The following is a 19,717-nucleotide window of genomic DNA, read 5'->3' as shown; positions in this document are numbered from 1 at the left end:
CAAACCAGGGTCAGAGAGCCTGAAAGGTCCAGATGTAATCCAAAAAGTAGCCATGGGGCTCCTCCAAGATAAAACACTGCTATTGCAGCGGCTCACACCTGTAATCCTAGCACTCTGGGAGGCCGAGGCGGGAGGATTGTTTGAGCTCAGGAGTTCGAGACCAGCCTGAGCAAGAGCGAGACCCCGGCTTTATTTTCAATTTAAAAAAGAAAGAAAGAAAAGAAAAGAAACACTGCTATTTCAGAAAGACCAATGGAAATCCCATTCCGATAGACAGCGAGAACCTGGGGTTACCAAAATTGGGCAGCATCTCTGCCTGGGCAAAAAAAGACCAGCTTCAGGTAGTGAGCTCTTGTCCTGCCTGGAGGACTAATCAATAGTTACAGATGTGTTTAAATTTTCTACCCCCTCCCACACCAAACCATAAATGAGAAAATAAATCTATTATTGTTAATAAATGCAATTTGGAAGTCCAAATCTCTCAAAGTGTGAGTCTGGAGGATAGTAAAACACACTCTGGGATGAAAGGGCAGAGGGCCAGTGCCTGCGGTTGATGTGAGCAGAGCACTGGCCAGTTGCTATGCTTTGTCCCTCTTTCACATCATTTCATCTTTCCTACTAATTACTCAACGAATTTGCACCTTAACCTTGTTGGGCCTTAGCTTGCCCACCTGGGCCTTACCTTGCTTATGGGGAAGATGACTTGTAAGGTACTTATGGATCAGATATTCCACGGTTCTGGCTCATGGGGTCAGAAGTCCAGTGTAGGTCACTTTAGTGTTTGCTCAAATGCCACCTCCTCAGAGAGGCCTTCCTGGACTACCCATCCCCTTTAACACAGCTTTATGTGTCTTCGTGGCACTTACCACACCAGCTGCCGTGCCTTTGTCTGATGGCACACTACTGACGTCTTCCCCCCTCCGAGGCTTGGAAGCCCCATGTGGGCAGCATAGGTTATGTGCTTGTCTAGTTCACAGCTGCAGCTAGAATGCCCAGAACAGAGCACCCAGTACACAGCAGGCACTCCTCAATGTGTGTGTAGTGAGTGAAGGAATGAATGAGTTAGTCAAGCCTAGGGGTCAACAAGAAAGAAAGGGATTCTAACCCTGTACCACCATTTACCATCTGGGCAACTCTGGGTAAGCCACGTAACCCCTCTGCAATATTTCCTATGTGCAGAAACCACCCCCACTTCCTGATTAGCATCAGACAGTAGCTGGCCAATGCTGCTCACCATCAGGGACACGTGTGGCCATAACAAGCCTCCTGGGGCTAACAAGTCATTTGCCTGATACAAGTCTGGTTTCCGGAAGAGTGGGCACCTCTCAAACCAAGATCCGCACCTCGCTGGAGTCTATGGCCACCCATCAAACTCAGAGGCACATTCTCACTTCCACATCTGACCTTGCCCTGCAGTCGATCCTGACAATGACCACACACTGGCCACCGGAACTGACGGAAGGCTCCCACAGAGGCCAACTGCCTGCCCCGAACCAAGGACCCTTTTGGCATTAGGAGGACAGCCAGCATTGCATTTCAGCTCCTGCCACCCCCACCCCAAACGGCAGCCCTGGAGGGCTCTCTAGAAGCCTGCCCAGATTGACAGACCACACCTACATGTACAGACACACCAGCACTCTTAACCAAGACACACAGAGGCATGTCTGCAACAGAGCTGCAAACTAGATGGGGGCTAAGAGGAGCAGAACCGCTCATTATGGCTGCAGGCCAACCTCTGCAGACAGGCTTCATCAGGCCCACCAGAGACAGCCGGGGAGCTTTACAAAGTGCGTGCCTGCCCAGTCTTCCAAGGCCACATCCAGGGTACACCCAAATCTCCACGGGGAAGGGGAGACATACAGAAGTAGAAGGAACACCCGGGGGGCTGTGACGGCCAGTTCCCGGCCCTCCATATGCCAGAACACACAGATCGCTCCCACGGGCAGCCAGGGGGAGGCTGCAGAGCCACATCTGCCATCGTCGTGGAGCTTTCCTCTGTCCTGGCTGCAGGGGTCATGCTGGCTTCACACCCCCTCAATGCTGCCCTCCGGCAAGGGGACCAACAAAGAGAGGAGTCACAAACGCACACCCAAGAGAGTGCCACTGGAATTATCCCAGAGGAGAATGCTGCTGCGTGACCTGGAAGGAGGACTTTTACCTTTATGTCACCTGGGTGGACACAATTTGTTCCCTTTGTTCCACTGAGTCAAGGAGGACTTCCTGGAGAAGGGGGCCTTCTCAGGAGTTGTCTGAATGAAAGATCAGGACTAGGAGGGCCTGACCCAGAGTTCTGCAGCCAGGAGTGGAGTCCAGAGGCAAGAGGGGCTGATGTTGCAGTATAAAGACAGGCGAAGAGCCCCCACCCGAAAGGAGGCCCTGGGACAGGGGAGGCAAGCAGCTTGGCTGATATCCCTCCAGTCCCGCCTCCATAAAAAACTGGGGGGTGAGCTCTGTCCTTCACCTGGGCACCCCCTGCTTCAGCAGCTCCAGGTCCAAGAACTGCTTCCACCACACACCATCTCAGACGCTGAGCAAGAGCGTTATTCAGGGGGCTGGCTCCACCCCCACCGCCCCTGTCCAAACAGCTCATTCAAGCCTAGGTGTTAGAGTCTAACCTTCAGAGTCTGTCTACAACACACACCCGCACAAACCATACTTCTCTCAGTTCTGACAATAATCCCTGCAAAGCAGTTATTAATATTATTGTTATTCACCATTTTATAGAGGTGGCAACCCAAGCTCAAAGAGGGGACTTGCCAACCCCCTCAACCTGCAGTCCTCAGGCACTGCACACTGCACCTGATCGCTCGGGCCGGGGGCGTCCTCCCTCTTACAAAAGGTCCACTGGCCTCTCCATCCCCTGGAGATGAAGGATGGGCTGAGTCCGGTCTTGATAAATAAGTCCCACCCGACACTCCCAGTGGCAGCCACACAAGGTGCAGGTAAACAAAAAATTACAAGGGTGATGAACAGACCGTGGGTGTGTGGGAATTCCCCATGGTGGAGGGGCACTGGGGGGACAGGCCAGAGTGGATCCCTGCACCCCAGCAGGTTAAATCGCACATCCTCCTTTCCTTTTTCCTGTTTTCCTTGCTCTGTTTTCCTCTGGTTTCCATTTAGTTATTTCTTCCTCCCTGCTGGGAAGCTCTGCACCCTGCCACGATGGGGTGGCTCCCAACTGTGCTTTAGAGTCCCCTACAGAGCCTTCTAAAAATACATGGACAGGGCACCACCCTGGGAGACTGATTCAGTAGCTGAGGCAGAACCTGGGAATTTCTTCAGAGGCTCCCCTGGTGGTTCTGACCCACAGCAGGCGTTGAAATCTGCTTTACTGAGCACGCGCCCCCTTCCCTCCTGTCTGTGTGGTGTGCCCCACCACCCCAACCCAACCCCAACACAGGAACTAGGCAACACCACTCTCTGTAACCACGCCCGCCACGCCTCGCCAGACCAGGACACAGGGACTGAATTCAAGAAATAGAGTTTGCTACACAAATACTTAAGTGGTATTCGCACAACTCCCTGCCTCATTCCGGATGCTGGGCACACAGGCCGTGTCAGGGAAGTGGGCTCCCCTCATCCCTCCCTTCACAGTCACACCACTTGGGCTTGCTGGTGAGGCCATGGCTGAGCGGAGAGCTGGTTACACAAAGTGGAGATGAGTCTCTCCCCTAGATCCACGGTTCCTGCTGAAATCCGAAGCAATCCCTCTAATTCACAATTACAGGTCCTTGCCTACACTGCACCACCCCTACACAGGTGCACGTCCACTGTTCTCATGACCTCTGCAGGAGGCGGCGAATCCAGAAACCCATGCCTGGGCACTGCTGGCTGCACAGTCCCAGCACGACTTTGCTGAAGTCTCACGCCAGAACACGCAGGCCTCTCTTCTAAACTTCACTGTGCCCCCCCCATCCCTGCTCTTCCAGCCTGCAGCAGCAGATCCTGCCTCACTTGTTCCCAGCCTGAAGATAAGTAGGAGAAAGCCACCCACGCACCCACTGGCCCCGAGTCTATGGCTGATGGAATCCTTTCACCATAGCCGCCTCTTGATTTCTCAGGATATCTGCAGGGAGAACCCAGGGGTTTGCCTCTGTGGGACCCCAGGGATGACTGGAGGGGACTTTGGTGGATCTGTACGCACAACCGAACCAAACAGCACCAAGCTGACATGTGGCATTGGAGCCTTGATTCGCTGGGGATCTCAGGCAAGCCAGTTTATCTGAGGAGGGCTATGAATGCCCCCACCCCTACTCATCAAACACCTGGGCTGGGAAGATCTTAACAGGGAACTAGTATTTGGCAAGGTATGGGCATTTCTTTTACAGCATGAACTTTCATAACTGAATTAAAACAAGCAACTAATTAGAGCAGTGGTATACGACTGCCCAAGACAATCCACTGGGATGTAGGAAAAAAATATTACGACTCAATATTTTTTAACTTATCCTTTTAAAATTTATATTTTTGGCGTTACATTTTATAATGTACATATTTATATGCAGTATATGTGAATAATCCGTAATTACAAGGTAGACATACCGGGGCTCAGGTTCAAACTTTTACTGACAAGGGAGGCAAAAGTCAGAAAAACTGGAAGACCACTGAGCTGAGAAAGTGTACATCACCTACCCACAGGCAACTCAACCAGAAACTCACAGCAACCTGGGGCGGAGGTGGGGGTTGGGGAGAAGCTGGGTTTCAGTGGCTTCATGCTAGGCTTATCAGACAGTGGGTGACGAAAGTGACAAGAAGGTGTAAGTACCGCATTCCTTCACTCTATCAATACTTCTAGAATGGTTATCATGTGCCAAGCACAGTGCTGAGCTTTGAGGATACACAATGGTGAGCAAAAGCAGGTCCCTTAAAATATGCAGTGCACCCGCTATGCAGGGGGACAGATACTAATTAAATACTCATAATCTGGAATGTATAATTACAAACCAAAGCACTTTGAAGGGGAAGTTCTTTAAGAGTTTTATAACAAAAGAACCAGACCTAAACCTGAGGAAGGAGGATGAAGGAGACAGTAAAGATGATTAGATGCTAACCAGATGATGGCGCCAGTCATAGCACGGAGCCGGTTTGAGGGAATGAGAGGCAGCTGGTGAGGCCAGAGCGGAGAGAAGGAAGAGGTCAGCAGTGGCTAGACGACGCAGGACTCTGTTGGTCTTACTGAGGATTTTGGGCTAAGAACAATGGTGAATTCTAGGTATGGGGTGACATGATTACATCTGTGTTTTGATAAGATCATCCGGGCTGAAGCTGGAAGCATGGCTTCCAGAGGATGAGACCAGGATGCAGGAGATCAGCTGGCAAGCAACAGAGGCTATTTTAAATCGACAGGACTTGTGATGGATGGAAAGAGGATCATGAGAGTGTGTATGGCAGGTCGGCAGAACAGGGTACACAGGTCATGGGCTCCCTTTGGACTTGAGAGCAACATGCTGTTAGAATACCCAGGTGGAGGTACCAGGCGGGTCTCGAGCTTAGCTAAAAGTCAAATCCCAGGCAGCACAATGTACCTGCAGCTGTCAGTGAGGATGAGATTTCACAGGGAGGGAATACGGAGTGAGGGCCCAGGGCCCGGGCTTGACTGAGTCAGTATCTCATGGCTACACACAGGAAAGGAAAAGGACACCAGAAACTGAGGAGTGACCAGAGCCAGGGAGAGCCAAGGGGGGACATAGTTCAAGAAGGTCAAGGATGCTGGGCACTGCTGCTGAGGTGCCATGCAAGGGAAGAAATGAAGGCTTTGGGGGTTCTCCGAACTATTTAGGAAACAAACCAGACTGAAGACGGCTGAGGAGTGAGAGAGGCGAGGGAACAGAGACGGTCACAGAAATTCAGGAAGTTAAGAGTGTAAAGAAGAGAGATGGCAGTAGGTACAGTACAGTGGGATACACAATCAGCCAAGGGAGCCTCAGTTTGCTTTAGGAGAGGAGAAGCACCCTGAATTTGAGAAGAGTCCACACAAGATTTGCTGCCAGGTGCCTAGGAGGAGAAAGGAACCACAGAGGGGAGTGGACAAGACCCAAAGGACCCCCGAGCTGGGAAGGAATTTAGGCGAGTCTGGTTTAGGAATTGCTTAGGAAACCAGGTTTCAATTTTCTCTGTGAGGACGACCTCCCAGCTGGGAGGGAAAGGGTGGAAGGTCAGTGGGCAGCAGTTTGAGGAGTGGAGGTCTGAAACAGCTGCTGAGGACAGTGAGAAAAGCAGTTGCCCAGGAGAGGGACGAGTCATGACAATTACCCTCAGCAGAAACTACCTAGAACCCAGTGCTGGGGCTGCTCCATGATGTTTAGATGTTATAGCTATTCCCAAATCTAGAAACACCACATTTACTATTGAAATTGCTTGTAGGGAAAAATAACTTCCAACAAATGTGAATCTCTAGCTTCTAAACCTCTTTTCCCATGAAAAGAAATGTTAGCTTTTCACATAATGTATCTACTGATAAGCTTTTTCTTTTTAAGTGAATGCTAGCTATGGTGTTGTAGCAGAGTAGGCCATAATGGCAACAAGAGCTAACATTTATTCAGTGCTTACTGTGTGCCAGACTGTGTGGTAGGTACCAGTACAACTCATTTCACAGAGAACAAAGGGGAAAGCTCTGTGAGGTGAAGGGGCATGCCCAGCTGGAGGGGGAAGCCAGGACACACCCTCAGGTGGTCTAGGTGAGACACTCCGGGCCCACTCTCCTCTTCTCAGTGCTGGACTGTGGGTGCCCCAGGCAACTACCCCTTCAGCGACCCTCCATGCGCTGCACACAGATGGATGGATGGGGGCTGTGGGCCATGAGGGCACAGAGAAGGGGTGGGGGAGCACAGTTGGCGGAGGGCCACTGGCACAGCCAGGAACCTCAGAAGGCACCTGTCTGGGGTAGGAAGCTAGGATAATGACTCCTTATGCTGTGCGAAGGTTTAGAGTGGGAAACTGCTGGACGGAAAGACAGTGGCTTGAGAACATGAGCCGTGTTGGTTTAAAACAGGAGAAATCACAACTGACCCTCAGTGGAGACTTCACAAAGCTACAGAAGGCATCCTCTCAACCCCCCAAACCAAACGGCAAAGTATCTGGGTATGAAGGTAACTTAATACCCACCTTTTAATGTCTTTCAAACACTAACAACTAATGAAATCAAATTTATAGGTCAAAACCAGCTAGTTTTCTTTTTAATGAATATTTAATAAAGTGTTTTACATGTGGTAAGGTAGCAAGTTGTCAGTTTTTTGCATAACATACAAATGCATGTACATACTGAGTAGTGGTGTAAAACATGTTTCTTACAATTGGGATCAAAAAGTTTGAAAGCCACTGATTCAATTCAACACTCCCATTTTAGAGTGGACAAAACGGAGGCTCAAAAAGGCCAAACAACTTGTCCAACTTGGTTAATAGCAAAGCGGAGGACAGCATCCAGGTCTTCAATAGTTCTCTGGTAATTACCAAACCGGAATCTCTGAATGTAAATACTTCTGGGAAAAACTGCGCTGACTTTAATCCACATTAGAGTAAATAATAGTAGAGTAAGTAAGCCACTCTTTTAGATCTGCTGCCTGGGGCAAGTTTTGGTAAAGGAACTGGGACATGAATGAATGCAGGGGGCAGCTGCGGCACTAAAACAAAATCCAAAATAAATTCGAGGGGAAAACAAGGGGGTTGTGGGGCGTGGCCCAGGAAACCCAGGACAGAGCTCGATGTGGTACAATAAAGACATTTTATCTTATTTACAGACTCTGTATTAACAAGTATCATCAGGACAAATGGTCCTATACGAGGAGGCTGCTGCCATGTCTGGGAAGGCGGCTCAGGGCTGTGGGTGCTTTGCTCATCCAGTTTCAGCAAGTTTTATTAAATGAGAAGTTCTGAATAACATATGCCTTTGCAAATCTCCATCCCTGCTACACTCCATCTCTTTAATGAAAACATCATTGTTGGGTATTCATCATTTGTCACGTAATTATATTTCAATGTGATATGAGATTCAGAATCAGGTCCATGTTTCTCTACTTGTTTGTGGGAGGAAGGCAGTGGTGTTGGGGGGGACTGGGAGATGGCAGATCCTAGGGGACCAGCTACAGCAGAGGGTGGACAGGCCAAAATAGGGGTTGGGGGAGGCGGCAGCAAACATCTCTAAGGGAGCACCCCCACTCTGGACACCAGAATAATGAGCCTTGTCTTAAACCAAGTCAGAATTCAGGCCAGACAACTGGGCCAAGTTCATTCCACCAGGTCCCAGTCACCACTCAGCAACAAGCTCTCTGCTCCTTTCCTAAGTGACTGCACCAAGGTAGACAGGGCAGGCACAATGGTAAGGGGACATGTGAAGAGGATCCTACACAGTCTCCGTAAAGGCTCACCACAGATCCAAAGTTTTTATTTCAATGTGGAGTAATTAACTTGGACTGAAGCTTTGGGATGGCCAGCCCTGGTATTACAAAGAAGGATGGCAGACTGTTATAAGGCTAGAGTAAGTCACCTCGAGAGGCTGGTGGTGCAGCAGCAGCCAAGAGAGGGAACTGGGTTTGTAGTTTGTTGTCACAGCACAGGCTGCCATTATTGGGACTAGGATTTGTCCCCTTGAATTTATCTCCTCAGCCTGGCCAATCTTATATCCATTCCTTCCACTCAGTAGCTCAGACACAAGAGGCTAGAGGGAAAAATAGGACCCCGAAACTCAAAGCCACTATGCTGCTGGTTCATTCCCCAGAAAATATGCATACTGCAAAAGCAGCAGGCCAAAGCTAGAGATTCCAGGATTATCTGCAGTTTTCAGTGATCTGTGCCCTGAGAGTCTGATGTTAGCTACTGGGTACACAGCTGCCCCCGCTTAGGTAGGCCTCAAAGCTCGAACCGTTATAGTTCAAAGCTCCTTCTCTCTACCTCTGAGAAGACATCTAGAATTTAAGAGTAACCATGTAACTACAAGATACACAAACATTTTTTGAAATATTCTGAGTATACAACATAAAGAATTTCAGGTGGCTATACAGAACTTCTCTAGTAAAGAGGAGTGCTCAATACTAGACGGGTAACAAAGACAATTTTCTCTTCCCATGGTGGTTCTTAGATTAAGGCCTATTTCCACTAGGCGTCAATTAGTTAAAGGGCACGTACACAGAAGGACTTGGGAAGACCACACGCTAATATACGGCTTGCTTAAACAAAACACCAGATCCTAGGGGCCCTCCCTCCAATCTACTAAACCAAGGATTAGCAATCTTGTTCTGTAAAGGGGCCAGATAGTAAACTTTACCAAGAGGCAAAACTGAGAACACTCCATAGTCACTTTTATAACAAGAGAAAAGAGTCTGGTGGCGGTGGCTCACACCTGTAATCCCAGCCCTTTGGGTGGGAGGATTGCTTGAGCTCAGGAGTTCAAGACCAGCATGGGCAAGAGCGAGACACTGTCTCTACTAAAAAAACAACAGAAAAATTAGCTGGGCATTGTGGCCCGTGCCTATAGTCCCAGCTACTTGGGAGGCTGAGGCAGAAGTTTGAGGTTGCAGTGAGCTACCATGACACCACTGCACTCTAGCCAAGGTGAGAGAGCTAGACAATGTCTCAAAAAAAAAAAGAGAGAGAGAGAGAAGACACTTCCACAATTCTTTTATTGATAAAATTAAAAATATATTGAGTACAATTTTTTTGTAATGCAGGTCTGCTACTGAGACAAGAATTCTTTTGGAGGGGATAACATTTCACTTAATTGGGATTCAAAGTTAGTGTTCCATATAATCAAACTGATTGCAATGTTTATATATACAAATTATTGTTAACTTACGGGCTGTAAAAAAACCAGGCAGCTCAGCTGTAGTTTGGCAACCCCAGTGGTAAACCTATGTCCAGGGGCAGAGCCCAGGAATTTGTCTTTTACATGCTCCCTGGGCAATTCTGGTAATGGGCAACGTTAGGGCCCCAGTGGACTACACAATCCTTAAAGTTCCTACTGTCCACCAAAGGGGCCTCTGATTTTACCGTAGAACCCAGTTCTGCTGCCTGCCAGTTGTTTGACCTCTCCAAACCTTAGATAATTCATCCCCACAATAGAGATATCGCGCAACCCTTAAGGAGTTATTGGAATGATTAAGTGAGATGATTCATGAGATGTTAGTAGCATGCTATGTTCCAAATACTAGGACATGCCAATTTTGTTCAGTTTTTTGGTTATAGATGCAGACTGCATAAGAGTGGCTCCTGCTTGTCTTCTCGTTGCCCAAATTGTGTCCCCTAGCACCTAAAAAGCCAGATTCATTTTGGCCTAACCAGATGTGATGTGCTAAGCCAAATTCAATGTATGGCTTCCCCCTTTAAACGGCAATCCATAGTACCTCTGGTGCTAAACCACATCCCACCTCCATCTCCAACCGGAGACTACTCAGTCTTTATTACAATACCTTCAATTAATAGGAAACTCACTCCCCTCATAAGGTGGCACCACCCCAAAGTTGGAGAAGAGAAAGCTCTTCTTCATGGTGTCTTACAAAAAAGGTGCTTCAAGGGAGGCAGTGGAGCGTAGAGGCTGAGTATGCACACTGGCTGTCTGAGACTGAATCCTGGTTCTGCCACTCACTAGTCACGTGATAAGCCTCTATGTCTTAATTTCCTTACCTGTTATATAAAAATAATAGTACCTACTTCATAGTGCTGTTGTGGGGACTAAATTAACTGATATGTATAATCCACTTAGAAATGTGCCAGACACAGCATGGATGCTATGTAAGCATTAGCTAATATTGTTGTTGTTGTTGTTGTTACTCTAAACCCTGAAAAGCTCAAAGTCACGCCTTGCAGCGTATCTGCCTTGCAGCATATCGCCCTGAGAATAACACTATCACATACTGAGCACCTACTACCGAGGGCCAGATCAAACCAGTTTTGTTACTACTTATTGATTAAATGGGATTATTGTTCCCATTTTACAAGTGATGAAACCGAGCTTCAAAAAGGTAGGTTAAATTAATCTGACCAAGGTCACAAGGGTAGGTTAAACAAATCATCCTACCTCCTTGTGGCAAGGGGAATTCAAATCCACATCTGTGTTGTCCCAGAGCCCAGCGTCACCATGGAGCCCCCAGACTCAAAACTACCATTAGCAGCAGCACCCAGTAACAGAACTCAACTGACCGTGACTATACGGAACTCATGCTCAATTTTCTGCCTGTGAATTCCTGGTTGGCTTGCATAAACAGAAGTTAATATCATGCTACTTGAACCCAATTAGGCAGTAAGTCAGCCTGGAAAACATCATGCGATGTATTCCAAAGGTCAAGTAAAAGCTGGCTTCCAAGGCAGCCTTTGCTGGACACTGCCATGAAAGTTAGTCTCTATGTGGACATCAGAGTTCAACCAGTGAGGTGCTTAACCAGCACCTATATCGGCTTTTTAAAAGTCCCAGAGAGATAGACGGCAGCGTCGGAAAACATAACACGACAAATTTTCTGACTCTTAAGTCAACAGCCAGAGAAAGACGGTTTACTTTTTTCAAAAGCAAACTTTATTCCCTCTCTTTCGGCTTAGAACCGCATTTACTTTCGTAGCTGCCGTCCCCCAGGCAAAAATAGAAGGGGAAGGGGCAAGCAAAGAGCGAGGGGGGCTTCTCTACCCCGCAGGGCACTGCAACACCCACCTGAAACACGGAGCTCGACCTACCTTCCTGGAGAGCCCAGCCCAGGAGGGCGTTTCCCCAACACAACGACAACTCTTCCCTCCCGGGTTAAGAGGCTGCAGTCCTTGGCTTCAGTCAGGGCCACTAGAGTCGCGTGTGCGACCCCCTCCCCCAGCCAAAAGAAACCCCTTGTTTAATTTTCCCCTCACCCTATCACTTCCGCCGATGGAGCAAACACCACAGCGAACGGTTAGTCCTTAAGGCCACATTTAACTACGTCTAGAACGCCTGCAGGAGGAACAGCGAGATACCCGAGAGAAGGGCGGGGGAGGTAGAGAGCGCGATGTGGGGGGACACTCGCACAGAGGATCGTCGTCCTCCCAGCGCAACGGCCGCCCTGACGCGCCAGCAAAGCCTCAGGCCGCTGGCGAGGGGTGAAAACCCCCATCGGGGCCCAGAGCACAACAAGGGTCCCCGGAGCCGGCTCCCCCTGCCGCCTCCGCGCCGGAGGCCGTCGGGGCGATGGCGCAAGACTCCGCTCCCCCCGCCCCCCACAGCGACAACAGCCACAGTGACAAAATGGCAGCCCGGCGCCCGGCAGTCGTGCCACAGGCGCGCAGGGCCTCGGCGGCTGCCCCCGCCCCCCAATAACGCCACGGCGCCCTTCGGGCCCAGCCCCGGGCGGGCCTAGCCGTTAAAAATCGTAATAACAAATAAAACACCTGGAGCTCGAAACCAGCTCGGGAAGGCAAGAGGCCCGCCCGGCGGCGCCCGCCCGCGACCCGCGCCGCATGGAACCCGGAGCCCGGAGCCCGCATTCCGAGCCCCGCGCGCCGCGCCGGCCGCGCCATGGGGGAGGGGCGGGGCGGGCTGCGAGAGACCCGGGAAACATGGCTGCTCGTCCTATTTCGGCGTCGCGGCGTGGCCACCAGCCCCCGGATCCGAGTTGGGAGAGGTTCCGAAGGTGGGTGTGTGGGGGTCCGGGGGAGTGCGGCGGGGAGGGGCGCAGGGGGCGCTCTCCCGGAGCTATTTGTCTTAAGAACGTTTTTTTAAAAATACAGTTCCTCCTCCCCCACCCCTTTTGTCCCTCTTTCGCTAGCTTTCTCCCCTCCCCCCCAAATGTGCAGAAAGTGCCCCCTCCCCCGCCACCCGCGCCCCACCCCGCCTTAAGGCAGGGGGCAGGCGTGTGGGCCGGGAGACTCGGAGGCGAGGGGGCGAAGCGTGAGAAATCGCTCCCAGTTCGGCGCGGCGCGCGCCCCTCCCCCAGCACACACACTCGGGGAAGTTTAAAGAGCCGGTTCGACCCGCTTTCGATCTCGCTCCCAGTTGGCCAGCAGTGTTGACCGGGTTTGCCGGGCGAACCTCGCCTCCACAGCCGGCAGCCGCAACCCCGGCCCCTACTTGGCGCCCTTCCCCCTCCGCACGGGGGGCTTCCGGAAAGTACGCGGGAAGGCTGGGCTCCGGCCCCCTCCCCCACCACCACACCCAGCCCCCAAATGGTCCGGCTCCGGGTCCAAGCCCGGACAAACCCGCCAGGGAAAGCCAAAGCGCCCGCAAATTGTTCGCGGAAACTCCAGCCTCTCCGGCGGCAGCCCTCCCCTCCGGCGGCCACCCCTCTCCCCGCCCTGCGCGCCATAAGGCACTCGCACGTCTACAGTCCACAGCTGCGTTATGATGGGAAGGGGGAGACAAAAAGGATCTTGTTTTCAAAAGTCTCACTCAGGTTTTGGGGAAGAACTAGGGAAAGAGGAAGCAAGGCCTGCCTTCCCCAGGGATTCGGGTTTAACGGGCTGAAGGGGCGACAGGTCAGCGCACAGTGCTGCCCAAATCCCCAACTCTCTGGAACCCCAGCCACGGAGCCTGGGGGTGTCCGCTCGCCCCCGGTCACCCCGGAGGTGCCGAGTGGGGAGTTGGCCGACATCTCCGCCCCAGACCCGGGGTCTCCACCGCTGAGCCGCCAACTCGCATAAAACACTCAGGTTTGGAAGCGAGAGCGAGACAGAAATAAAAACGTGCGTTCCAGTCACCCACCTCACCTTCCCCCTCCTCGGGTTGGGCTTTCGACCGAGCCCCCCAATTCCCACCCGTGCAAGTTTCCTCTGGCCGTCTCCCGCCGCTGCCCAATCAATAAAGGCGGCGAAGGCAAACTCCCATCCTGGAGCTGCGTGCTTGCCGTGCCCGCATAAACGCGGACCCAGCCAGTACCCACCACGGGCACCGGCTCTGGGCAGCTCGCGTCCTGACAAAGTTTCCCGTGCCCGTTTATCAACCGGGCGCCGAATGGCTGCCGGGGAGCCCACCCCTGAGAACGACGGGCCAGGGGTTCGAGCCGGGGGCTCCAGGGCCCGACGGCTGGCATCTTAGCGAGGCTGGAGGAAGCTGGGGTGAGCGGGACCGGGACGTAGCCTTCGGGCAACTTGCACTAGCGATCGCTCGAGGTGGGGAGGCGCGGGGATTATCTGTGCTTTTGCACGTTCGAAAATCCCTCCCCCTCCTTCTAATTTATCCTCCCTTCGAAGGAAAGGAAGAAACATCAGCATCTGGCCCGAAGGTGGGGTGGAAAGAGTGAGGGAGAGAGAGGAGGAGAAGCAGGGAGGCAGAGAAAGGGAGGGAGGGAGAGAAAGGGCGCGTTCACGAACACTACAAAGTTACAAATATGGCTCCCCCGTCTCTCGCCTCATCACTGCAAAGAAATGAAGACGCACTTTAAACTCGAGCCCTTCCCAACTCCGCGGCAGCCCCCTCCCCACGCGCTCTCCCTGGGGGCCTCGGCCCACATTTATCAGAAACTAAACCGGACTCGCGAAGCCCAAAACTTATTGTGTGTGCAAGCGAGCGAGCGAGAGAAAGGGAGGGGGGACGCGCAGGAGGGGGGCGGGAAGGGGGATACATTTATAAAATATAAACCCCCTTTTTTGTTGTTAAATCCAGGAGGCAGCCCCTCTCCTCCTCCTCCCTCGTTAATCTTCCCCCCAGACGGAGTCACGGGAGCAGCGAGCTCCAAGGGTTATTTGCCTCGTTCTCTCCGACCCAAACGCGTGCGCCCGGTGGCCCCGATGGGTGCACACTCGCACGCACACTCTCGCACCCACACTCGCACACGCGGGGCACACGCACAGGTAGTCACACACCAAGGGCAGCGGCGGCGGCAGCCGGAACAGGCTCGGGTGGCATTGCAACCCCCCAGCCCTGCAATTCATTTGCAGTCCGACCTCCAACCCCGCACCTCCCGGGCGACCCCCCTCAAAAAAAAGTGCCTCCCCCAACGCACACACACACACACACAAAGTAGGAGAATGGACCGACAGAGATATTTTTGGCAAATGCTCACATCAGAGGGCGTCCTGTTCCGCAGCTCTAAATGAATCCGTTTGTCCATCTCCATCTCTCGCGCTCGCTCTCTGCAGAGGCTCCCGCGCCGGCGGAATTCAATCAATAAACCCCGAACCCACGGCCGCGCGTTTTAGGACTTTGAAGGCTCAACCAGCTCCGCTCGGTTCTCGAGCCCCCAGCACCCGCGGCGCACACTAACCTGATCACCGTGGAGGCGGGATCTGCGGCCCGTGGACGAGCGGCAGCAGCTTGAGCCAATCGCCGCCGAGGGTCTCCGGGCAACAGCCAATGGTGGCGGCGGCGGGGGGGGGAAGGGACCAATAGATGGACTGCGCAGCCGGCCAGGGAGGTTCAGCCATTTGGTTGTGGTGCCGGAGACGGACCCCTTTAGATTTCGGGGCGGCTGAGGAGCGCGGCGGCAGCTCGATGGCTGAGTGAGGGGGGTGGGCGGAATGGCGGGGGAAGGGAAGGTGACTGTGCCTCGAGGGCCGACCAGCCTGGCCTCGCCAGCCCGCCGCCGCCTCTGCGTTCGGCCGGGGGCGGGGCCGCAGGTGCGTTATGCGAGGGGGAGGGGCGCGACCGCAGGGGTCGGTTCGGGGTCCCCGCCGGGCCGAGGGCTTCGTCGGGCCGACCGGGGCCTTCCCGCTCTGCACGACGGATTTGCGGTAGGAGGTGGGTGGCGTGAGGTCTGGAGGCCGCGGGCTGCCGGACGGACAGGCCGATGAAAGGCCTGGAAAGAGGAGGAGGGGTCAAGGGTGCAGCGCGGGGGAGGGGTTCGTCATATTCTGGGTCCGGCAGGTCGAGCTGGAGGAGTGTAGCCCACCACCACCTCCGCCGCGGCCTCCAGCCCCCGGCTGTGGCTCGTAGCCAGCACGCCCCTTCCCCTCCCGCCTCGTCCAAGTCAGGCCGCTGCTATCGCCACCCCTCTAATAAATAAGTAAATAAAAGCAAGATGCTTCCACCTTTGGATGAGTTACTGCGCGGTCTCGACCCTCCCCACGAAGAGGCATTTCATTTTGCTGTCATATAAGGTCAGCTGGGAAGAAGTGATCACCAGGAGGCACCGAGGATCTTGTTTAGGCGATAAATGAATGAAGACCTTGGATTAAGAACTGTTGCTGGATATATAGAATATTAAAACGTGGAAAAGGAGGATGCTAATAACTCCTGTTTTCTGGACCAAACATAATTTATGGGCTTTATACACCTAGTGAAAAAGAACGGCGCACAGTTTATTCTAATCGTCCATCTGAGTCATTTGGTTAGATTTGGGTTGTCAAGGAAGCTCTAAGTGGAACACTTTCTCCAGGTTTTTCGGTTTGCTTGTTTTGGGTATTTTTGAATCACGTTAAGTTTTAAGAGACCTTAAAGCCCTGATTCCGACTGGGTTACCAAGTTCTTATGGCTCTAAATTGGCTTCCTGTGGCTGTTAATAAATCGTGGGGGTGGTTGTCAACAAGGACAGGCACATCCTTACTTTACCTTTCCACATAACTGTATTTCAGTGTCTATTTCTACATGTCTGCACTCTTACCCACATACCCCAGGGTAGTTTTTTCTTTTTGGGTACACTTTATTTTTCAGAGACGTGGGTTTAAGGGAGAGATAAATCAGTATGTATGTTGCAAATTTAAAATATTGTTACGTAACACCAATACAGTTTCATTCTTAAACATAAAGTTTAGGAGGAATTAAAAAGTGCTAAATGTAAATAAAACACATAGAGAATGCTTACACTGGGGAAGAAGCTGTAGTAACTTTAATATTGCAACCTGATGGATTGCAAACGTAAAGTGCTGCAAGTAAGCATTTTACTCAGTAGATTCTTTCAGATAAAGTAATAAATGGAATTTGAAATCTGATGTTTACTCCTTGAGTAGCTGGGAAATGCAAAATAAAAATTAAAAGTCATTATTTTATTTCATATGAGTATAAATAGTATAATTTATTTGACTTCTGGATTTAGCTGACATATGTGTCATCCTCAGATTTTGTTAATCTTATTAAAGCCTATTTCTGTAGTTGGAATTTATTCTTTTTCAATTGTATTGGCTTCTTTTTAAAACACGAACACCAAATTACCTGTCTTTTCCCATCGCGTCAGTTGTTATTTCTGGATATGGTATTTAAGGCTGTTTTCAAACAGAGCTCTTCATTACAAACAAGTCAATATGGTGTGTGCAATTTATGTAACATAGGAGTCCTGAAGTTTATGTTCTCTTTGATGGTAAATGCTCATCTTCAATGTAAAATTTTAACCACAGTTAATACCACATAGCTAGCAATGCAACATGAGACTGTGTTTCCAGAGGAGTAATCCTTTAAAAGCAAACCAATCAAATGCAGAGATGTGCCCCATCCAGCTCTGCTAAAAAGAAGCAAATAGCTCACTTTAGCATACAAGGACTGAAGATAAAGACTTTGAGGCTCAAACCCCCATCAAAGAAAGTATACAGAGACAAACTAAAATTAGAATTGAAAAAATCATGGCCTGATCACTAAATCAAAATGAGAGCTTTTGTATTAGGGTTAGAAAATTGAAAGAGGGCTTCACTGGATGTTACTCAATACAGAAGTTGAAACATCTGAAAAGCATATAATCAATGGAATACTTCCCATTTTCCCAATATACTTTGAAAGAAAAAATTTTCTCTTTTACAAATTTATTTTATTTTTGAGACAGAATCTCATTCTGTCACCTGGCTAGAGTGCAATGGTGTCATCATAGCTCACTGGAACCTCGAACTCTTGGCTCAGGCAATCCTGTCTCAGCCTCCTGAGTAGCTGGTACTATAGGTACACATCACCATGTCTGGGGTTTTTTTCTACTTTTGGTAGAGATGGGGTTTTGCTTTTGCTCAGGCTGGACTTGAACTCCTGACCTCAGGTGATTCTCCCACCTCGGCCTCCCAGAGTGCTAGGAAAACAGGCATGAGCCACGTGCCCAGTCTACAAATAGATTTATTTGTAGTTCATTTGTAAGGAAATCTTAATATGATCTCGGTCATTTATTATCAAGAAGAAATAGGAATATAACACAGCTAAGGCTGGCCCGTTTGCCCCACAGGACTCGACCAAATATTAAAAAAAAAAAAAAAAATCTACTCTTATATTCCTTGTTTTACAGGGTTGTTTCTTAAGTTACGTTTTATTGCACATTATAGTAGTAAATAAGTGCTTTGAATGGCTGTGCATTTCAGATAATATAATAAGAAAAGAAGCCCGATATCAAGGAATCTTGGCTGAACTGTGAAATGGAGTGGGAACAGGTGGAGTTCCTAACTACTGAGTTGTTCTACAATAGAAATTAGGTTATGAAAGATGTAGAATCTCTGACCTCTGGAACTGGGTTTGATTCACACTGAGAAGAATAAATCAGATACACAAAGTTTGGCCCCCTAGGGAGAAAGATGGCCAAGGAAGGAAAGATACCTTCCTGCCTTCCAGAGTATTTTCCATCAAGAACCATTCCAAACAAAAGAACAGCCTGTTTTGTTCTCAAAGACATATGAGCAATGGGTGTCCTTAGCCTCTTTGATATGTGTTGGAAAGTACTGTTTTATAAATACACACACACACGGTTGCTGCTGCCATTTTAGCTCCTTTACCCTTGTTTGGGCTCTAAAGATGGAGACCCTATGGTTAGCATCCTTTTCGAGTCAAACTAATATATTCACAGATCAACTTTTTGTTCTTCAGCTTGAATCACATGCACTGGAACCTTGCCATAGTACTCTTTTACCTACGTCATGGTTCTGCTTGGACCCCAGAGACAATGATATGGAAAAACTCCAGCCTAATTATATTCTCTTTTGTCTGTATATATAAATAGCTTTTAGAAATGTAGATTATTCTTTTGAAATCCTTGGTAACAAATGTGAAGACTACTACATTTTGATTTGAATAACAAAATAATGTTGAGCCCTAGGATCTAAAAAGTTAAATATTCCTAATTTCTTTTGCTTAGTAAAGCATTGAATGAATGATTTTTAAAAAGAAATAATTTTTAAAAAATGATTGAATAGTTAAATATTCCTCATTTTCTCTTGCTAATAAAGCATTGGATGATTTTTAAATGTAATTTTTTAATCTTCACATATAAAATTTGGGTAAAAAAACAAAAATAATTTTTAAAAATGATTGAATAATTGCCTTATCAATGGGTTGATCATGGAGAAAAAGCACTGCATGAAAACAGTGACTATATGTGACTTTAAACATTAAACTAGTAAGCCCAGCAGGATGGTGTGTGCCTATAGTCCCAAGTGTGGGGGAGGCTGAGGCAGGAGGATTGATTGAGCCAAGGAGTATGAGACCAGCCCAGGCAGCATAGTGAGACTCTATCTCTTAAAAAAAAAAATTTAAACAAATAGTAGAAATTTTAAACTCAGATTGAAGAACGTTTATTTTGAAAAGGAAAAAAAAAAATCACCTGCACACTTGTTTAGAAATCACTAGAAATGTGAATCCATTTCTTAAATATATTTATTAAAGATAATTTGGGGGTACCAATCAGAGGAAAGTTTGCCGTTCATCAGGAAGAAAACTAGAGTTATAAGCTCGTATTTTTAGTATTAAAATATGGCAGTAAAGGGAAGAAATAAATGCCTTAAAAGCCAGTAATGGAATGAGGAGCTGTAGAACAAAGACTGTGACTAAAGGCAATTTAGGTTGAAAAAAATAGAAATGCAATTAATTTAGAGTCTACTAATTTGTTTTAATCCTCCCGGGGTTGAAGTTTACCTTCATGAAGAAAAGGGTACAAAAATCCAT

At 49.4% G+C, this 19,717-nt stretch overlaps 1 protein-coding gene across 1 annotated transcript in view; it reads right to left on the bottom strand.

The window, feature by feature from the left end:
* Positions 1-17,040, bottom strand: part of ANP32A (acidic (leucine-rich) nuclear phosphoprotein 32 family, member A) — a 40,307-nt gene extending 23,267 nt beyond the window's left edge. Inside the window, exons 1-3 of the mRNA XM_012664825.1 lie at positions 17,027-17,040; positions 15,452-15,674; positions 15,144-15,374 (exon numbers count right to left, since the gene is read on the bottom strand). Of these exons, the coding sequence (XP_012520279.1) occupies positions 15,144-15,374; positions 15,452-15,674; positions 17,027-17,040 (468 nt within the window). The remainder of the gene's footprint in view (positions 1-15,143; positions 15,375-15,451; positions 15,675-17,026) is intronic.
* Between the last annotated feature and the right edge of the window lie 2,677 nt (positions 17,041-19,717).

Source organism: Propithecus coquereli, unplaced genomic scaffold, assembly GCF_000956105.1.
Source record: "Propithecus coquereli isolate 6110/MARCELLA unplaced genomic scaffold, Pcoq_1.0 Scaffold92, whole genome shotgun sequence".
Classification (NCBI taxonomy): Eukaryota; Metazoa; Chordata; class Mammalia; order Primates; family Indriidae; genus Propithecus; species Propithecus coquereli.
Note: the sequence above shows the minus strand (reverse complement) of the source record. Positions and strands in the feature narration are given on the sequence as shown.